At 37.8% G+C, this 20,817-nt stretch overlaps 1 protein-coding gene across 2 annotated transcripts; it reads left to right on the top strand.

Moving 5' to 3' along the window:
* The first annotated feature begins 192 nt into the window (after window positions 1-192).
* ATP6AP2 (ATPase H+ transporting accessory protein 2) lies at window positions 193-19,989 on the top strand. 2 transcript variants are annotated; one of them, XM_058186189.1, is made up of 9 exons: window positions 193-348; window positions 3,068-3,198; window positions 3,531-3,659; window positions 5,345-5,440; window positions 5,597-5,734; window positions 11,959-12,012; window positions 12,711-12,860; window positions 14,188-14,304; window positions 17,242-19,989. In XM_058186189.1, the coding sequence occupies exons 1-9, from the start codon at window positions 300-302 to the stop codon at window positions 17,434-17,436; spliced, it is 1,059 nt and encodes a 352-aa protein (XP_058042172.1). In that variant the 5' UTR covers window positions 193-299; the 3' UTR covers window positions 17,437-19,989. The 2 variants fall into 2 exon arrangements, with proteins under 2 accessions (XP_058042172.1, XP_058042173.1); XM_058186190.1 differs by lacking the exon at window positions 5,597-5,734.
* Window positions 19,990-20,817: the final 828 nt, after the last annotated feature.

The following is a 20,817-nucleotide window of genomic DNA, read 5'->3' as shown; positions in this document are numbered from 1 at the left end:
TATGGAATTTATTGAGCTTTTCTTAAAAAACCCTTCTTTATCGTGAATGGCCAAGCGATCAATCACTCGAGCTAAATCTCCTCCCTCTTCCGCATGATAGCGTGAAGTCGCTGCGACGGCAGGGCTTTCACCAGCACAGATAGTGGCCACACCTTCTTTCCGCTGCCTTCATGATATAAGATTCCTGAGTGGTTGATAATAAGGTCAATTACGACGAAGGGCGGGACAGTCGCCATCTGGACGCCGGATGCTTTTTCTTGGCCCTGACTGGAACGGCGGTCGGGGCAGTCGTGAGGGTGATGGCGCCTCTGTGGGGAGTGCTGTGGGTTGCCTCGGTGCTTCTGGCAGGTAAGGTTCCGGGCTTGTTTTCATTGGAACTGGAGGCGGGAAAGGTGGAGGCGGCGGGCCCGCGAAGCTTAGCCCGCCCTAGTCGACCTCCGGGCGAGGGGGAAAGCTGAAAGGCGGAAAGGTCAGCCGCTGGATGTGGATGGAAACAGGCGAGGCGAGCGTGGTCGGAGAATCTCCTGTCAGTCATGGGAACCGGTGAGAAGGCGAGGCCGGGCTGCAGCAATTCGGAACGTCGCAGAGTGTTTAAGGGGAGGCCCGGAGGGGGATTGGTAGTCAAAACTCGGAGGCCGATAGCCGAAGGTGGCCGATAGCCGAAGGGCCGCGGTGTGGCTCAGGCTGTAAGAAGCCTGTTATTAAACACAGCTGCTTGCAATTACTGCAGGTTCTAGTCCCACCAGGCCCAAGGTTGATTCAGCCTTCCATCCTTTATAAGGTAGGTAAAATGAGGACCCAGATTGTTGGGGGGGGCAATAAGTTGACTTTGTATATAAATATACAAATAGGATGAAGACTATTGCCTTACACAATGTAAGCCGCCCTGAGTCTTCGGAGAAGGGCGGGATATAAATGTGAATTTAAAAAAAAGGAGACCGTTTTTCTGAGTTGTCATCTCCAGAGTTGATGGCAGGAGACGATGTGAGGGTCTGGCTCAGGAAGGCGGCTGTTATGGCGGCGACGGATGTTATAGTGGGATTGCTTTACCGTGGTAATATTGCTGTTCTAAATTATGCAGTTGTTGGGCACATTTGGTGTTGGATTTAATTATTGTCAGTAAACTGATCTGTATGTCATGATGACTTTATTGATTTGTTTCGTTCAGATGAAAAGAGATGCTGTTGCTTTGTCCTTTGCTGCTGCTTCATGCATTTCTTTGACACCATAGACTCTGCATCTGTTTCACAGCTTCTGTGGTTACAGTTTTGAGTGCAAACAACTGGAGGGAAAAATTCCTGTACTAATACCCACCCATTGAGAGATGGCTCTTATTTTAAAAGCTATCAAACCAAACGTATTCTTGTAGACTATATATAGCTCTTTAAAGTGATACTGATCAAGATTTAAATTATAGTTTTTCTCAAAAATCAAGTTTAAAAAGAAATTCTGAATTAAGATACAACTCAGAAAGCAAATACAGTTGTTTCTCTATGTTGGATCAATTATTTTTATATTATGCTAGAGGACAAAAATGTTTTAAATTAACAGATTAAATGTGGATAACTTGTGATTACCTTTTCTGAACACTTAAAATAGTTTAGCAAGCTGAAGCTTCTTTTAAGAGTTTAAAATGGGACTGGAACTCAGTCTGCTGGTTTCTAGCCCAGTGCCTTAATCATTATAGCAAACTGTCTAATTTTTTGTGGACAGTCTGAAATGGAACCTTTGTCCTACATTACAAATTCAAATGACATATTACTTACCGGTAGCTAATATTTACTGATGCTGTGCTGTTGGTGTAAATTAGTATTATAGAATCCTATGTGTTTATTGTCAATACCTATTCTGCTTAAATACAGCCTTGGATGTAGTTTTGACCTCCCTCCAAGGTTAATATGGTCAAAATAACAAGAACTAAATCATACCAACTGCAGGTTTGTGTGTGGAGTAAAACAAGATTCTGAAGGAAGATCCATTTTACCTTCATAGCAGGTTAGCAAGAATAAGAAAACTGAGGTTTGGGTCAAATCTTGCCCACTGAAGTGTGTAAAATAGCCTTTAAATTACCAACATAGAACTAAAGTTCTTGAACAAATATTAGATTATATTTTGTCTATCTTAACCTATTTGTACTTTTTTGTAGGGGATTAAAATGCTTGTGTTCAATGGTATTTTCTAATGAACTTAATGGAAGTGCTTTAGAGTAAATCTGAAACTTTTTTAAAATTCTATAATAAATTATACTACTTAGCCATGGATCCCTTTCTTTAAGTGTGTGATGTAGAAACCTTGATAGCTGGTCATTCAGTATCTTTACATATATGGGTGCATTCTGTTACAGGTTCAGGAACATCTTGCATAGGTTCAGGAACATCTTGTGCATAGATTATTTAAAATCATAACATGTTTACTGTAACCAGACGTCTTGTCTTTTCCTGTATCAGAATGTTGTAGTAGCATTTTTGAATCCAGGTGGGAATAGCAATTGTCATTGGTCTCTCAAATAGTTTAAATGTACGCAGATATAAAATAAATATTTTTTCCAGTAGGTAGTATTATTTTAATTGCACTGTATTCAAGTGCTTTCTACCTCTGTAGCCTGAGTTGAATGAACTTATGTACAGGTAATCCTTGATTTATGAACACAATTGAGCCCAAAATTTCTGTTACTAAGCAAGACAGTTAGTGAGTTTTGTTCCAATTTACAACTTTTATTGCCACAGTTATTAAATAAATCACTGTAGTTGTTAAGTTAGTAATACAGTTGTAAAGTTATCTGGGTTCCCCATTGATTTTGTTTGTCAGAAGGTTGCAGAAGGTGATCAGATGACCTCAGGATACTGCAACCATAATAAATATAAACCAATTGCCAAGTATCCGAATTTTGATCACATGACCATGGGGATGCTGCAGTGGTTGTAAATATGAAAAACAGTCATAAATCACTTTTTTCAGTGCTGTTGCAACTTCCGATGGTCACTAAACAAATGATTGTAAGTTGAGGGCTACATGTTCTGCCTTATATGTTTGTGGAAATGACTATCATATTGCATTCTTATTTCAGTTGTTTCTGCCAATGAATTCAGTGTATTAAGAACTCCTGAATCTGTTATATTTCGAGAAGGAAATTGGCCAATTCCTGGAGAACGGATCCCAGATGTGGCAGCCTTATCCATGGGCTTCTCTATTGAGGAAGTATGTGACTCATTACTGTATATCTCTTCAGCCACAGTATTCCTTGACTTTTTTTTTAAGTGTTGCAGATCTATGTCTATCTTAACTATTTAAAGGAATCTAAAGGAATTCAAAATCAGATTATACATTTATTTATAATTACTGGTATGTCCAACATGTTTACCAAAATCATAAATTGATGAATAGTACTGCATCTGTTCTTTTTATTTAAATAGTGTAATGAATTCATTAATAGTTTCTAATGCCCCATATTAAGTTATACATAAATTCACATAAAACATTTTTTTGAAAAATATAAAATATTTTATAAAAGAAAAATTGCATTGTTACAGGATCTCTCTTGGCCTGGGTTAGCAGTAGGTGATCTCTTTCGGCGTCCGCGAGCTACTGTTCTTGTTACTGTAACGGGGATAGACAAGCTAACAATGCCTAAGAATGGAGTATCTTACCCAGTTGAAAATGTAAGTACATTATAGATTCCAGTGTATTAGTAGCAAAACTTCCATATAGAAGAACAAGGAAGCATGGTTTCGAGATTGCGTGCTTTTGTTATGAGTTGCTGTACAGAAACAGAATGTAAATGTTGGTAGTCACATAGGAGACACTGACTTTCTTTTCTTAGAACATTTAGAATATTTGTATTTCATTAAATTTATACAGTGGTTCTTTCTAGAAGTTCTGTATGGAAATGATGTACTGGTAGAGGTTTCATCTGAGATGGAGAATGTACAGAAATTTTCCCTTTTTTATATCATCAGTTGTAACAGAAAGTATTTTTTTTTCTTGATCTTAATAATTAACATATTTTTGCTTTCTTTTTCTTCCCACATGAATAAACTATTTGTGTACTGGGAGGAATATAGGAAATGCATGCCATTTATATACTGAAGTAGAAAAAAATCAATCCGGTACATGGAAATACAATATATTGAGCTTAGACAACCTAGGGCCCTCCAAATGCTTTGTAGTTTCCAGGAACCCAGCAAACTTACTCAATGGTGGTGGTGGTGGGGGAATGGGAACTGTAGTTCAGAACCTTTGGAAAGTTCTCTATTGACTAACACTGCAATAAATCAAAGAAAAAAAAGCTAGATAGGAGATATATATGAACTAAAGGCAATTTAAATATTTTTTTATTTGAGTAAAGTTTCACTTTCTTCCTTTAAAACAGATATTTTTAGATGATAGAATAATAATTACCTCTTAAATGGAAAGATCTATATACAGTTAAAAAGTAAAGCTTCATAAAAACACTGGCTTATGTAATTTGGGCATGATTTTTCTATAATTTGTATCCACTTTAATCTGAATATTAGTACTGTACACCTTAATTTGTATTACCTTATTTGAATATGCATTATTTCTCATTGTTCTTCAGTTTCATGAAAATAAGTTGTTTGAAGATTCTGAAATCTTCATTATTTTCCATAAAAGAAATGTTTGGCTAATCTTAAAAGATCCTAAGATAGCCCTACTGAAAATATAACTAATGTTTATTCTCCTTATTTCAGATAATTACAACTTTATGCATTCTAGTCTGAAATGTAACCCATTAGTTTTTAGAACTACATGTTTCTTTATTTTGGGGAAAGCTAGTAGTTATATGCAATTAAAAGTCTTCATAAATATATTTCATGTCGATTTTTGTTTTCCTTGGGACAATACAGGTAGTCCTTGACTTACAACAGTTCATTTAATTACTGTTTGAAGTTACAATGGCACTGAAAAAAGTGACTTAGGGTCATTTTTCACACTTTTTCACAACGTTGCAGTATCCCCATGGTCACATGATTTACATTCGGATGCTTGACAGTTGACTCACATTTCTGATGATCAGTGTCCTGTAGTCATATGACCCACTTTTGAGAGCTTCTGACAAGCAAAGTCAGTGGAGAAACCAGATGCACTTAACAACCGTGTTACTAATATAAACTCAGTGATAAACTTAACAAATGTGGTGAGAAAAGTTGCAAAAAGGGGCAAAACTCTCTGAACAAATTTCTCACTTAACAACATAAATTTTGGGCTCAATTGTGGTCATAAGTCAAGGACTACCCATACAAAACAATAATATATGCTGAAAGTTATTATTTTCCTGTTTTCTATAGATTTCAATTTCAATTTACTAGCATTTCTTTTATTTTAGGCAGTTCCCTTCAGCCTGGATGGGGTTGCAAATGCAATACATACTTTATTTTCTGAGGAAACGCCAGTAGTTGTCCAACTAGCTCCTAGTGAAGAAGTAAGTTCGAAATTTTTTTTACAAAAGCATAAAAAATTACGATCTTTAAATGCTTTTGAGTAGAGATTTTTCTTAGAACTTTCAATATTAGGAAAGAGTTAGTTGAAGACTCTTATAACAGTGCAAGATTATAATGCATAGTGATGGTTCTTTCAGAGAGTTTATATGGTGGGAAAAGCAAATTCTGTTTTTGAAGATCTTTCTGTCACACTGCGGCAGCTTCGGAACAGACTTTTCCAGGATAACTCCATTCTTGCTTCCCTTCCCCTCAACTCATTAAGCAGAAACAATGAGGTAAGGAAAGACTCATTCAAATTGTCTTGCTTGACAACTATTTTAAATTGATGTTATGTATGTTATGGAATCCCATTTTGTGAAATCTATATTCTAGATAAGATCTGTTTCAGGGCACGGAGTATTTATTAGTTTATTGCAGTTTTACATTTGCCTGTTTAACATTTTTATTGAGTTATAAAGTATTATAAAATACAAAATACAAAGTAAATAGAAAAGCATTGGGGGCAAAGGGAAGGGAAAGAGAGTGAGGAAAAATAAAAAAAGAAAAGAAAAGCATTGACTTCCAATTCTTTCTGTTACAGTAAAATAAGGCATTAACATCAAATCACAACTTTTTGCTTTTTCATAATAATATGAACAAGCCATTTCTATAAAGATCTATCAGTCTGGTTGGTAAAACCAAAGTCTGAGTTTCATTTTCCACATCAAGCATGAAGTTCAGAAGCGGTGTCCATATAGAAACAAAAATACTTATGTTCTTAACGTATCTTTTCTTTTATGTACACTGAGAGCATATGCACCAAGACAAATTCCTTGTGTGTCCAATCACACTTGGCCAATAAAATTCTATTCTATTCTATTCTATTCTATTCTATTCTTTTCTTTAATCAAAGTGGTCAATTTTGCCATTTCAATTTTGCCTCAACTTCTGCAGCTGTTCGTCCATAGTAGGAATCGAAGTGTCCTTCCATTTTTGGGCAGTTGTTGATATATAAACCAATGGCAAACATAACCTTCTGATTCAAGTTCTTCCCTCGGCTTTAATATTGGGTTACCGGAGTTGAAAGATAAAATTTTACCATACATCAACCAGTCTGGCTTTGCTACAAAATGATTATTAAAATCAACATTAACTTTACTTTTATCATGCCACAAGTAGCCATGCCATCCAAATCTTAATTTATGACCCTCTAGTTCAAGTAACCTCTTATCTGGAGGCTCACCCATTGTTTTGCCCAGGTCAAACAGCATGCATCAAAATATAATTTCATATCTGATAGACCCAACCCCCCTCTTTCCTTAGCATCTTGCAGTAGCTTATATCTAATTCTTGGTTTTTTCCCTTGCCATATGAACTTAGAAATATCCTCCTGCCATTGTTTAAATAAATTATCAGTTGTAAGTATTGGTAACGTCTGAAATAAAAAAAAGCATCTTTGGTAAGATATTCATCTTGATTACAGAAATTCTACCCACTAGTAATTTATCCCATCTTTGGACGTCCTGTTTAATATCCCTCCAAAGAAGGATATAGTTATTTTGAAACAGTTTTATATTTGTATTTGTCAAGATAACCCTTAAGTATTTCACCTTTTTCTCAACCCTAAAACCTGAGTTTTATTTAATATATCACTATCCTGAGAAGACATATTCTTGATGAGCATTGTTTTCTGTTTATCTATTTGAAATCTACCAAATCCCCAAACTCATTCAGTTTCCTCATCAAGTATTCTATATTATTTTTGGGTCCTGTAAAAATATAACCAGATCATCAGTGACGCCCGTCAATTTATAAATTTCTTTCTTAATATTTATACCCCTTATTTTATCATCTTGTCTAATACTTTTATTCAGGATTTCCAAAACCAAGATAAACAGCAGAGGGGACAAAGTACATCCTTGTCTTGTACCCTTTTGAATTTTGCATGAGTTAGTTAAGTCACCATTTATGACAATTTTTGCATTCTGTGATAGAATAGAATAGAATAGAATAGAATAGAATAGAATTTTATTGGCCAAGTGTGATTGGACACACAAGGAATTTGTCTTGGTGCATATGCTCTCAGTGTACATAAAAGAAAAGATACGTTAATCAAGGTACAACATTTACAACACAATTGATGATCAATATATCAATATAAATCATAAGGATTGCCAGCAACAAGTTATAGTCATACAGTCATAAGTGGAAAGAGATTGGTGATGGGAACTATGAAACGATTAATAGTAGTGCAGATTCAGTAAATAGTCTGACAGTGTTGAGGGAATTATTTGTTTAGCAGAGTGGTGGCCTTCGGGAAAAAACTGTTCTTGTGTCTAGTTGTTCTGGTGTGCAGTGCTCTATAGCGTCGTTTTGAGGGTAGGAGTTGAAACAGTTTATGTCCAGGATGCGAGGGATCTGCAAATATTTTCACGGCCCTCTTCTTGATTCGTGCAGTATACAGGTCCTCAATGGAAGGCAAGTTGGTAGCAATTATTTTTTCTGCAGTTCTAATTATCCTCTGAAGTCTGTGTTTTTCTTGTTGGGTTGCAGAACCGAACCAGACAGTTATAGAGGTGCAAATGATGTGTAGATTGCTTTAATTCCTCGGATAAAATTCACTCCAAAGTCCATTTCTTCCAGCACCTTAAACATTTCTCCAAAGTCCATTTCTTCCAACACCTTAAACAATTTAGGTTGTCAAAGCCCTTCTCTGTACCTAAAAATATTAAGGCAGCCTATTTCTAATTATGATATTGTGAGTATTCAATAATATTTAAGACGGTCCTCTAATTACCTCTTAGCTGTCTTTTCAGTAGAAAGCCTGCTTGGTCTTCATATATAATATACCTGTAGAATATTCTTTAGTCTTTCTGCTAGAATGGCAGCGAAGAGTTTTATAATTTTTATTTAATAATGAAATTGGTCTATAAGTCTTTGTCTTTGTAATAGCTTGACCTTCCTTTGGGAGCAGCACAATATTGGCTTCTTTCCACGTCTGGAGTATATTTCCCCCCTGTAGTATATCATTCATTGTGTCCTTTTGTGGTTGAAGAAGTTAATCCTCAAAGCACTTACAGTATTGACTTGTGAGATCATCTAGGCCTGGGGCTTTGCCTGGCCTCATTTTTTTATAGCTTCTGATACTTCAAAAACAGTTATCTGATCGTTCATAAGTTGTCACTAGGTTTGGGATACCTAGAGGTAGGTAACTGTTGTCTTAAAAGGTATTCATCTATTTTTAATATATCAATCTCCTGTCTTTTATAGAAATTGGAATAACAATTATGAAAGGAATTTTTAATGAGTTCATTGTCTGTTATTACATTATTGCCTTGCAAATTTTTCCAATCATTGTCTTTTCTCTTTCTTTTCTTAATTTATATGCCAACCATCTGCTTGATTTATTTGCAAATTCAAAATGTCTTTGTTTTGCATAGTTCAATTTTGTTTCTATATCCTGTACAGTTAACATAGATAATAGTTGCCATAGCAATTTAATATGGTGTAAAATTTTAGGATCCATAGATGTTTTTTGCAGCTGAATTTCTTTCTGCCTAATTTCATCCAATGTTCTTTGTGTCTTTTCCTGGGATTTTTTTCTTCTCTAAGCGATTATACTGTATAAAATAGCCCCTCATAACCGCTTTACTAGCCTCCCATACTGTTGTTAAGCTTGTCCCTTTACCCAAATTATTCTCAAAGTATTCATGCAGTTTCTTTTTACAGTCTTTTACAATCTTTTCCTTTTGTAAAATAGCTTCATTTAATCTCCATCTGAAACTTGAGCTTTTTCCTCTTAAAGCCAAAAGCACAGGATTATGGTCAGAGAAAGATTTAGGCAGAATGTCCACTTTCAGAATTTTATTTGCAAGATTTTACATATCCATATCATGTCAATCCTTGAAAAAGATATATGTCTTTCAGAAAAGAAGGCATATCTCTGGCATCTCCATTTTTATATCTCCAGGAGTCGATTAGTACTAAATTATCCATCATCTCAAAGAAAATCTTAGATAATTTACCCTGTAAGGGTTTAACCCCTTTGATGAACGTTCTATCCAAAGCTGGTGTAGTCACTCAATTCCAATCCCCCAACATAAGCCTGTTTCCATATGAGAAAGGCAGTAACTGATCCATTAAATGATCAAATAAATTGTTTCTCTCATCATTTGGCCTATACATGCCCACCACTGTTGATTTTATTCCATTAAGTTGCCACCTTTGAGGTCTTGCTCAACCACTAACTTCTTTTCTATACCTATTTCTCCACATGAATCTGCACTTAATTTATATCTGATCAAAAAATTCTTAGCTTTCTAAGCCAGCAGTGTGCTGCAGCTGACAAAAAAGCCAACACAGTTCTAGGCTGCATAAACAGAGGGATAGAATCAAGATCATATGAAGTGTTAATACCACTTTGTAATGCCTTGGTAGGGCCACACTTGGAATACTACATCCAGTTTTGGTCGCCACAATGTAAAAAAGATGTTGAAACTCTAGAAAGAGTGGAGAGAAGAGCAACAAAGATGATTAGGGGACTGAGGCTCAAACATATAAAGAACGGTTGCTGGAACTGGGTATGTCTAGTTTGATGAAAAGAAGGATTAGGAGTGACATGGTAGCAGTGTTCCAATATCTAAGGGGCTGCCACAAAGAAGCACCTGAAGCAATGGATAGAAACTAATCAAGGAGAGAAACGATTTAGACCTAAGGAGAAATTTCCTGATAGTTAGAACAATGGAACAACTTGCCTCCAGAAGTTGTAAACGCTCCAACACTGGAAGTTTTTAAGAAGAGACTGGATAACCATTTGTTTGAAATGGTATAGGGTTTCCTGCCTAAGCAGGGGGTTGGATTAGAAGGCCTCCAGGGTCCCTTCCAACTGTTATTCTACAGCACAAGTTAATGCTAAAACTATTCAGAGAATAATTTGTTAAATATTTCTGAGGAAGGGATTAAAAGTATTCTAAGTGAAGGGACACAAGTAGTGACAATGAGGAATATATGAAAATAATTTTAAGAAAAATTCCTATTCTATTCTCTATGGAATTCAACCTAAATCAGTGATGGCTAACCTTTTTGCAGCAAAGCAAAACAGCAGCAAAAAGAGGTTGTGCACATGTGTACCCACACCCATAATATAATGCGGCCTGCCCCCCTGCGCATGTGCGCACTATCCCCCTGCATTCCCCCTGCTTTTGGCATACGATGGCATGGTGGGCCCATAGACCCGTTTTTTGCCTTCCCCAGGCTCCAGAGCCTTTCTAGCAGGGGTGAAATACTTCCGGTTTGCACCGGATCGCCTGATCCAGTAGCAATGGCAGCAGGTGTTTCTGAGAATTGGTAGCAAAAATCCCTGCTCCCCCCCCCCCGTTCCAGCTGAGCCGCACGATCATCAGAGATTTTTGTGTTTTTTACTTTTAAAAGCATTTTTTTCTTCTGCCAAAAAAAAGCTTTTAAAAGTAAAACAATAAAAACCTCTGATGATCGCACAGCTTAGCTGGGTGCTAGCAAAAAACCTGAAGCCTGCTGGGAGGAAAAATGGACTCCCCCCCCCTCCCCATTTTTTGGTGTGACTAGCAGGCTTCAGGTAGGCTGGGAGGAAAAACGGGATGTGTTGGGTCGTTTTGACAGAGAGAGAGAGAGAGAGAGAGAGAGAGAGAGAGAGAGAGAGGAGGGAGGGAGGGAGGCAGGGAAGGAAGGAAGGAAGGAGGAGAAGAAGGAAGGGGTGCAAACCTGGCACTAGATGCAGCTTCAGAGGATAATCCAGGACTGGAAGGGACCTGGAGGTCATCTAGTCCAGGGGTCTTCAACCTTGGTCACTTTAAGACTTGTGGACCAACTCCCAGAATTCTGGGAGTTGAAGTCCACAAGTCTTAAAGTGGCCCAGATTGGAGACCTCTGATCTAGTCCAGCCCTGCTCCAGCAGGACATTGTTAGTGAGTTTTTGTGTTTTGATCCCCCAGTCCCATAGCCACACTCACCCAGTCACATGACCCCTACCAAGCCACGGCCTCCAAGCCATACTCACAGAACCGGTAGCAAAAAAAACAAACAGATTTCACCCCTGCTTTCTAGCAGCCTGGGGAGGGTGAAAAGGGTCTTCCTCACCCTCCTGGAGGCCCTCCGGAGGCCGAAAACAGCCCATTTTCCAACTTCTAGTGGGCTCAGAAGGCCTGAAAATCAGGTGGCCAGCTTGCGCATTCGATATGGCTCAGCATGCCACCACACATGCCATAGGTTCGCCATCACAGCCTAAATCTTTGCTCATGGTATATAAGTATCACCCCTTCCAATTTATCCCAACAAAATAATATTTTTCCCTGTTTCAGTTTATTTCAGTTTTACATTAAGTGATTCGTTTGTTAAGCTAACGTATGGGTAAGTCCTGCATGTGCTACCCATGCTAAATTAATATCTGAATTGATTTTGAGTCTTTTTATTATAAATTGAAATGCTTTTTCAATTCACCTTTTGTATGTGTGCTTGTTTTTATGTATACATGTTTATTTCATAGGTTGATCTCCTCTTCCTGTCAGAATTGCAAGTTTTGCATGATATCACAAGTTTGGTAAGCAAATTCTGCAAACAAAATTCTACTATGTAGTTGATTGTGTATTTTCTGACTGTGTAATTATTCAGCTGAACATTTAGAATTTAGAACATTTTAAATTAGAACAGAGAATGTGTAATTTACTGGCTAAAATGGACTTCTTGAAAAATTCCTGGATTCTAGCTCTGCATCTTTTGTATATAAAGGTATCTTTGACTTATGATCATCCCTAATGGTCCGAATTAATGACCACCTGAGAAAGGGTGCTTTATGTCCTGTAGAGCACTTCTGACCACATGCAAAATGTCATATCCACCTCCCCCCCCCCCAGTATTGTGACCATGATCTAGGTGTTTAGCAACCTGTTTGTGCTTATGACTGGTTGCCAAGCGTCCTATGAACATGTGATTCCATTTTCAATCTTCTTTGCTGCTTTCCCAGAAAGTCAGTGGAGAAGCCAGCAGAGAATGTAGTCAGCTGCTTCCACCTGCTAAGAGGTCTCTGTCTTGTCTTGGGGCTATACAAAAGGATCATGGCTTATGTTGCACCAGTGCACCTGTCATTAACATTAACTTCCACCCTATGCAGATTCATCTGTAGGATACAGATTCTAGAAAACAATTACTTAAAATTGTTAAAATGTTGCTTTCTAAAATTGAAATGCCCACTTTTTACTTTGATATTCTTTTAACTATTTTTATCTATTGCATCCCAAGCTTTCTAGACACAAACATCTGGCCAAGGATCATTCACCAGATCTATATTCTCTAGAACTTTCTGGGTTGGAAGAAATAGGTAAAAGGTATGGGGAAGATTCACAGCAGTTTAAGGATGCTTCTCAGATTCTTGCAGACTCTCTGCAAAAGGTTAGTAGAGCAAAAATGCTGGTAAATAATGTAACTTTTTCTTAATTTAGAATATAGAAACAGGTATGAATAGATTATGCAATGCTTTATTGCTGATACCTGTTTGGTTTTTTTCAAATAAATTTTTCTTCAGCTTATAGTTGTTGGCCAAATAAAGATATAGTCTTAATTCATTCTTCAGTCATATGTACACGTAATCCTTGAGGTACAACAGGCCACTTAACAAACATTTGAAATTATGACAGACCCCACAAACATATGACCCTATTTCAGATTTATTGCAGCAGGCCTGCAGTCGTTTGTCCTTATGATTTACCACAAGGTTGCTGCAGTGTTCTTCTGCCTCTCTCCCCTCATCCCACCCTTCTGGAATCCTGCAGCATTGCCTACTCTCCGCGTATTCATCATGTCCCACACTTAACTTCTGAAGCTATCCGGAGTTCATGTTGTGGAAGGAGAACAGGCCATGTGTCCCTGGATTGCGTGGTAGCAGTCGAAATGCAACCATTTTGTCCTGCACATTTGAGACCACTAAAGAAATTCTTCTTCCTTCTGCTTTAGAGCAGTCTGCATAGTGCTGCAGAAACTTCTGAACACTACAGAAAGTTTCTGCAGCAGTGTGCAGACCTTGGTAAGGCAGTAGTTTGTCCTGAAGCTGTGTGATGGTGGCTTATTTTGTCTCACCCATTTGTGGAAGGGAGAACCAACCTAGAATTGAGGAGAAATTTCCTGACAGTTAGAACAGTGATGATGAACATTTTAGGCACAGAGTGCCCAAACCGGAAGGCGTATGCACGCCAGAGTGGCGGAAACCCAACTACCAGCTGGCCGGCATGCATGCGAGCCTTAGAAACCCGACGACCAGCTGGCTGAACTGGGGCGATTGTGCACATGCTTAGAGTGGGCTCTGCGTGCCACCTCTGGCACGTGTGCCATAGGTTCGCCATCACAGAGTTAGAATAATCAGTGAAGTTGTGGGTGCTCTATCACTGCAACTTTTTAAGAAGAGATTGGACAGCCATTTGTCTAAAATGGTATATGGCACGGATATCAAACTCGATTGTATCACGGGCTGGATTGTGATTTATCACAATGTTTTTTGCCTCTGCAGAGCCGGGGTGGGCTATGGCCTGCTTGTGATGTATCTGGCCTGCAGGCCGCCAGTTTGACAGACCTGGTATAGGGTTTTCTGCTTGAGCAGGGGGTTGGACTAGAAAACCTCCAAGGTCCCTTCCAACTGTTATTCTATTATAATATTTGAGTTGTGTGCCTTTTCTCATTTGTATCTAATTTCAGATGGCAAATTCTGAATTTTGGGCTTTTTCAGTTTGCAGATGAGATGTACAACATCTACAGTGGGAATGCAGTGATAGAAGTGGTAACTGTGAAGACTTTTGATACTCCCTTTGTGAGAAAATCCAGATCTATTCTACAATCCTCAGAGGTTATACAAACTTTTGCATTTCTTTTAGTAGTTGGATAATAAATTTTTTTGAAAATCTTATGAATTTTAGTAGAATAACTAAATAGAAAAATGCAGAGTATTAATGATAACTGTTTACTCTGTGCTTTATTCTTTATTTTTTTAGCCCCTCAGTACATAAGTCTTGGAATAAAAAACAGTAGTTGTAAATGTACTTGAGTATAGTCACTTGAGTCTCAGAGTAATATAATGCAAAAGTTGAATAATTATTCAGTCTGTCTATCATTTCTATTTTTGTGACTTAATGATTTGACATAATTATCTACAAAATTTTTCTTTGAATCTTAGAAATTTGGAAAACATTTGATTTACTGAAATTATTTGTCACTTGATTTCCAAATTCTGTGAAGTTTAAAGCAAATTTTAAAATAATGTAATATCACAGATTACTGATGAACCTATAAAATATACAAATATATCTGTTATTTTCCAAACATTTTGTTGGAATTTTTCATTAGGTGAAACATGCCCTTAATTCCATGAATTACACTGGCATGTACAGATTGCGTAGTTTTTTATGTTGAAAATACCTTAATAGGTCTGAACATTGGGTTAAATCCAATTCGTGTTCAGCAATGGTAAATACTGTATAGAATCTGGGTAGGAAAATAATTAGATACATTGGAACATTGTCATTTAGAGAACATGAGAAAGATCTAGGAGTCCTGGTGGCCTACCAGTTGAGCGTGAATAAGCAATGTGTTGCAATTGCTAAAAGGCCAATGCAGTCTCGGGCTGCATTTATAGAAACATGGCACCCAGATTATAGAAGGAAATAATATTTCTGTGCCGTTTAGACCAGACATTGTTCTGTGTCTAATGAGGGGCAGCTTGTTTTAAAAAGAGCCTGAAAAAATTAGAGCAGATTTAGATGACATTGAGGGGTCTGGAAACTAGCTCACATAAGGAACTGGATGTATTATACTTTCAAAAGGTAAGATTAAATGGAAATTTGACTGTGATATGCCCATTACGGTATATGCCCATGAGGGTCCATTATATGAGGGGCAGTGTTCTGTCCCTCTCCCCACCTCACAGAGAAGACGCAGAGACGCGTGTCCCTCAGTCCTTTATATTTACAAAAGACCTGACTTTCTGTAGTGGATGACAGACTTGGTAGTGACAATGCAAAGGCCTGCCAAGTTCCAAGTTCCTTATCTCTTACGGAGACAGAAGCCCACGTGTCCAAAATCCGTTGCCAAATGCTCACAGAAAAATCCTTTGCACAGTCCAGGCTTTTTAACTCCCAAATGACCGATCTGCAGTTCACACTTGGTAGCTTTTTGTCCGTCACAAGGGCCAGATGGCAACTCCACCCGCTTTTATCCTCTGTGGGGTGTGGCTCAGTGACTCAGCAATCTCTGGGCCTGCTACACCTCTTCCTTTGCTGTGCACGCTTATCTTTTCGTCGCTGCCTCGGGTCAATCCAGGATTGATCTTCAGCAGCTGGAACCTGAGGCATTGCCATGGAGGAGGAGGGTCCGGGAGAGGGAGGCCTTGTCAGCTCCTCCTCCTGGCCTGCAGCTGGAACCTGGGGCAGTGCCAGAGAAGAGGGTCCTGGAGAGGGAGGTCTTGTCGGCTCCTCCCCATCACTCTCAGAGTCATCCTCCTCCATGAGGACAGGCTCGGGGGCCAGAGTCACAACAGGCAGACTGTTCTCTGTTAAAGAGGCAAGACAATGACCAAAAGGTTGATATTAAAAGAAATTAGATTAATGCTGAATATTAGAATGAATCCATAAGGATAAAAGCTACTAACCAGTGGAACAATCTACCTAAGCAGTTGTAGACTTCCTCCTTGGAAATTTTCATATAGGTGCTAGATAGCTACTGGTCAGGGATTATTTAGTAGATTCCTAATTTGGATTAAGATGAAGATTCTTCCAACAGATACTCCTTAACTTAATAGGAACAAATTTACATTGAATAAATTGCACATTGTTTTATGTTAGAGTTTGCAGCAATCCAACCAGCACACAAGTAAACACTTCAGTAGGATTCATTTATATAAGGAACTTCTTTATATACAATACCATACAGCAGAAGCCAGAACCAGACCTCAGAAGTGCAGATGTCTGGGTCACCAAACAATCCCCATTGGCTGACCTGTTACCATGTCTATTCCAGTTCATGAACCCTTTTATACTGACACTCCTACCTTCATGACTTGAATAGACATAAAACCGAATAACTTAATATTCTTCCAATGGTGCACATGGCTTGGTCATTATATCTGCCAGATTGTCCTCTGAAGAACAGTGAAGCAAGCCAATTAATTTACATTTGATGGCTTCTCTTACATTACAGTATTTAATATCCACATGCTTGCTTCTATTCTTTACTCTCACCTGTAGCCATTTTAATGCAAGCAACTCCTCAAACACCATTACAGCTTCAACTACTTTTATGTTTAAATCCTTTAACAGCTGTACGTACCAAGTTATGTCTGAGCTTTAATTCTGCTTCTGCTGATGCTTTTACTCTTTACAGTGGTGTGAATACCTCCTCATAATGCACGTTTTTCCTTTGTGAAAAACCTTGTGCCACTAACCTTGCTTTATATTGTACCTCATTGTTGGGCAGTACTTTCTTTTTGTACGCTTTTTGTGGCAAAATTATAGATGTGAACACTTTATGTTCACCCATGGATTGCATTTCTTTGTCCCTGGCTTCTTTCCATTTTATTTGTTCAATTTTGGGTAATGCCAATATTTCCTGATAGTTTCTTGGCTCATACCACACATTACACACCTTAATCTCACCAGCAGTCTATTACAATTCATGAACCCTTATATACTGACATTTTACAATTAATCATCTAGAATACTTGTGTTTCTTTAGAGTGACTGATGATTTATTGCATATACTTACTCATTCCTTTGTTCTCTCCTTGTTATAGAGCAAGCCTGAAAATCCATATAACCTAGGATATGCATACAACTTTAACTATGCTGTTGTCTTCAATATAATTTTCTGGATCATGCTTGGACTGGTGATAGCTGTGATTGTTATCTCCTACAATCTGTGGAATATGGATCCAGGCTATGACAGCATCATTTATAGAATGACCAACCAGAAAATTAGAATGGATTAACCTTTAAATGCAAATCTAAGAGGAGACATGCTTCTTCAGTATTCTGGCAGCATTCAATATGGACTCTTCATGGTGTGAATATTTTTATGAAGTATACATTTGTTTTGTGAGGATATATTAAAGGGTAATAGCGGGTGTAGCCAATGTGCAGAGTTTAAAATGAGCAGTACTACACAACCATGAGCTAATTCAAATTGAAATATATATTTATTCTACCCTGTGACTGTGCAGTGCGCATTTTGCTGTAGGGGTACTTCTTTATATTGCTTATGACTAATGTTCTATCATTCTTACCCTGAAAGTTTAGGATGTTTTCTTGAACTATGTTATAGATGAATAAAACAATTCATGATGTAAATATTTCAAATGTTAGGATTTTAAACCTATTAAGCTTGATTATCCAATGTAAAAGTTTCTTTAACCAGAGGTACATTTTTAACATACAACCTTGCTGTACATATACGTATATTCACCCTAAATGTTTATTCAAAGTTACTCTGTTTCTTAAAATAATGAAATTACCTTAAAGAAGAGAAATACATATGGGTGCAGCATCTGTATTAATAATTGCAGGAATGTAGGAACTTGTGATATTTATGAGTAGTGAATTTTGATGAAAAATTCAATTATATTCCATGTTCTTTTGTCACGTGATCAGTTAACAAATGGTACATAGTGGCTTGTGTTCTGTACTTGACATTATGTATTTCAGTTCTTGACATACGCTGAAAAAACCCAAAAAGGCTGATATTTGAGTGGAATGTTTTATTGGCCTATGTATAACCATAGCACTGAAGATGGTATAGGCCTTGACATCAAATATAATCTGTTTGCAGTACAGAATTAATATTAAACAAATGTAATGGCTTGAGATGCTTGAAAGATTGTGGTTATGGTAACACTGCACAGATTCATTTACTGTGAGAAACTGAACAAATGTTCTACTATAAAGAATATAAAGTATTTAGCATAAAGCGTCAACAAACTTTACATTTGTAACCATACTTAATTGTTATACTTGTGCGGGAGTGTCAAACTCGATTTCATTGAGGGCTGCATCAGGGTTGTGTTTGACCTCTAGAGGCTGGGGGGGCGTGGCCAACTCCATGTCACTTGTCCTGGGGGTGCCTGTGGTGGCCCGAGCACTCTGCCAGTGAAAACCGGCACCGGAGCTCCATTTTCGGCTCCCACACCCTTCTGCAACCCTCTGCCAGCAAAAACAGAGCTCCATTTTTGCTGGCAGAAGCACTGTGGGCCAGTCTTCACTGTTTCCAGGACAGCCCCTGTGAGCTGGATCTGGCCTTCAGGCCTTGAATTTGACATCTCTGTACTAGTGTATACATTAATATTCTTTAATTTACAAGGTTTAGTGCATTGGTATATTGATATTCAACTGCTATAATAGGGATATCCAACTTTCTTCTAGATCTTGTAGCTGTACTGTGAATATATGCTAGGTCTCGGTTATTTATGTTGTTCTAGTTAAAGTGTACAGGTGTATTTTCAGTTAATGTAAACACGTAGGTAAAAAAATTCACAACCATACACACAATTGAAAATACTTGAATTCTAGTTCCAACTGGGACAATCTTTCCCATTGTGAAAACAGATTTTTTTTGTTTTGTTTTGCTTTAACTATATGATCAGAATGGTGAGTTATAATTTCTTTCTGATGAATCTGACCTCTTTAAAAAAACAATTTTCTCACAGTAGTTACTGGAAAAAAGATCTGCAGATCTGAAATTAATCTGAAGCTTGAGAAAATAAATAATATTTAACTGATATATTTAAATAAGTTCCAGTTGGAAAACTGGTGAGTAAAGAATTGATGTAATAGTCCTACTATTACATTAGTAACATCATATAGTATTAATACTACAGGCCACTAGCAATAATAGCGTGATAGGGTCAAGAATTAGACACTGGTTTCCCTGTAGTAGTGTCAGTTTATAAACTGTTCAATACTGATACGAATAAAAAGATTTGATAAGAGGGGATGTCTATAGGTTCTAATAATTCATCTAAAACACAGGTGTCAAACTCACAGCATCACGTTGCCATCACATGATATATCGTGCTCTTTTTACCCTGCACGTGGCTTTGACACCCCTGATCTAGAGTGATAATGTAAGATTTGAATGAAATGTGAATTAAAAGAAATATATATTTAAGCACATGTGAAATGAAGAATTTCAATACTAATAGAATTGACCAATGTTAATATTGGCCTTGGATATGACAAAACTATTTACCTGTATTACTACAACAATTGAAAGATCAGTTTGCCCTAATACTGTTGGCACATCTGACACCAAAATATTGTTAACGTGGACTAAATTATAAAGAAACGTTTGAAAGAATAAGATGTACTCATTCATATTCAAGAACTTTAGTTTTTCTGTTGAAGTTTGAAGAACTTAATCAAATATTGCTCCTCTAAATATTAATTCTATACTGTAATAGAATCTTTTGAAATTTCTGCTTCTGCTTGCAACTTTTAAATAGTTATGCATGCATTATGGAATATTGGTAGCATAATGAATAAGATCTTTTTTTTAAAAAATTAATATATTCTTCTATATTCATACCCAGGCAATCTAAAAGTAAAGGTATGCTATTTATTTTCTGCATAATTATCCAATACTGGAATCCTTTTGCTCAATCCTTTGGGAAAAAGTACTGTTTAATTCATGAGGGTTTGTTCCTATATAGTATGTAAGTATGGAGAAAACTACAGCCCTTTACCTACTAGATCAGTGATGGCAAACCTTTTTGCTGTTGCGTGTCAAAAGCGGGGAGAGTGCAGGGGGTTCACACATGCACGTGCTCACACCCATAATTCAATGCACCCTGCTCCCCTGCGCATGCGCACGCAAACCCCCCCCTGCTCCCTTGCTTCTGGTATGCAATAGGACAGTTGGCCCGGTAGGCCCATTTTTCACCCTCCCCAGGCTCCAGAGGTTTTCTTGGAGCCTGGGAAGGGTGAAAACTGCATTCCCCCGCAGGCCGTCTGGAGGCCAGAAATGGCTTGTTTGCCGACTTCTGGTGGGACCGGAAGGCCTGTTTTTCACTCTCCCCAAACTCCAGAACCTTTCTAGGAGCTGAGGGAGCACGAAAATGGCCTCCCGGAGGCCCTCCAGCAGCCGGAAACAACTTGTTTCCCGAGTTCCGGTGGGCCTGGAAGGCCCAAAAATCAGCTGGTGTGCTGGAGCTGAACTAGGGCAACACTCAGGGGCCACTGATATGGCTCCATGTGCCATCATAGATACTTCTTTTAGTTTCAATTGATTGTTTGGAAAACAAAAATAAATATATGTAATTACTGAACCTATTAACTCAGGAGTAGTCAACCTTTTTATACCTACCGCCCACTTTTGTATC

The sequence above is a fragment of the Ahaetulla prasina genome, chromosome 5, assembly GCF_028640845.1.
Source record: "Ahaetulla prasina isolate Xishuangbanna chromosome 5, ASM2864084v1, whole genome shotgun sequence".
In the NCBI taxonomy this organism is placed as follows: domain Eukaryota; kingdom Metazoa; phylum Chordata; class Lepidosauria; order Squamata; family Colubridae; genus Ahaetulla; species Ahaetulla prasina.
The sequence above is the reverse complement of the archived record's forward strand: the minus strand, read 5'-3'. Positions and strand labels throughout refer to the sequence as shown.

What these genes read in the sequence shown, in the direction of transcription:
- ATP6AP2 (XM_058186189.1), top strand. Translation starts at nt 300, where the DNA reads ATGGCGCCTCTGTGGGGAGTGCTGTGGGTTGCCTCGGTGCTTCTGGCA. An exon ending in TATCTTACCCAGTTGAAAAT is followed by an intron (nt 3,660 to 5,344) that starts GTAAGTACATTA and finishes CTTTTATTTTAG; the next exon opens with GCAGTTCCCTTCAGCCTGGA. An exon ending in CTATTCTACAATCCTCAGAG is followed by an intron (nt 14,305 to 17,241) that starts GTTATACAAACT and finishes TCCTTGTTATAG; the next exon opens with AGCAAGCCTGAAAATCCATA.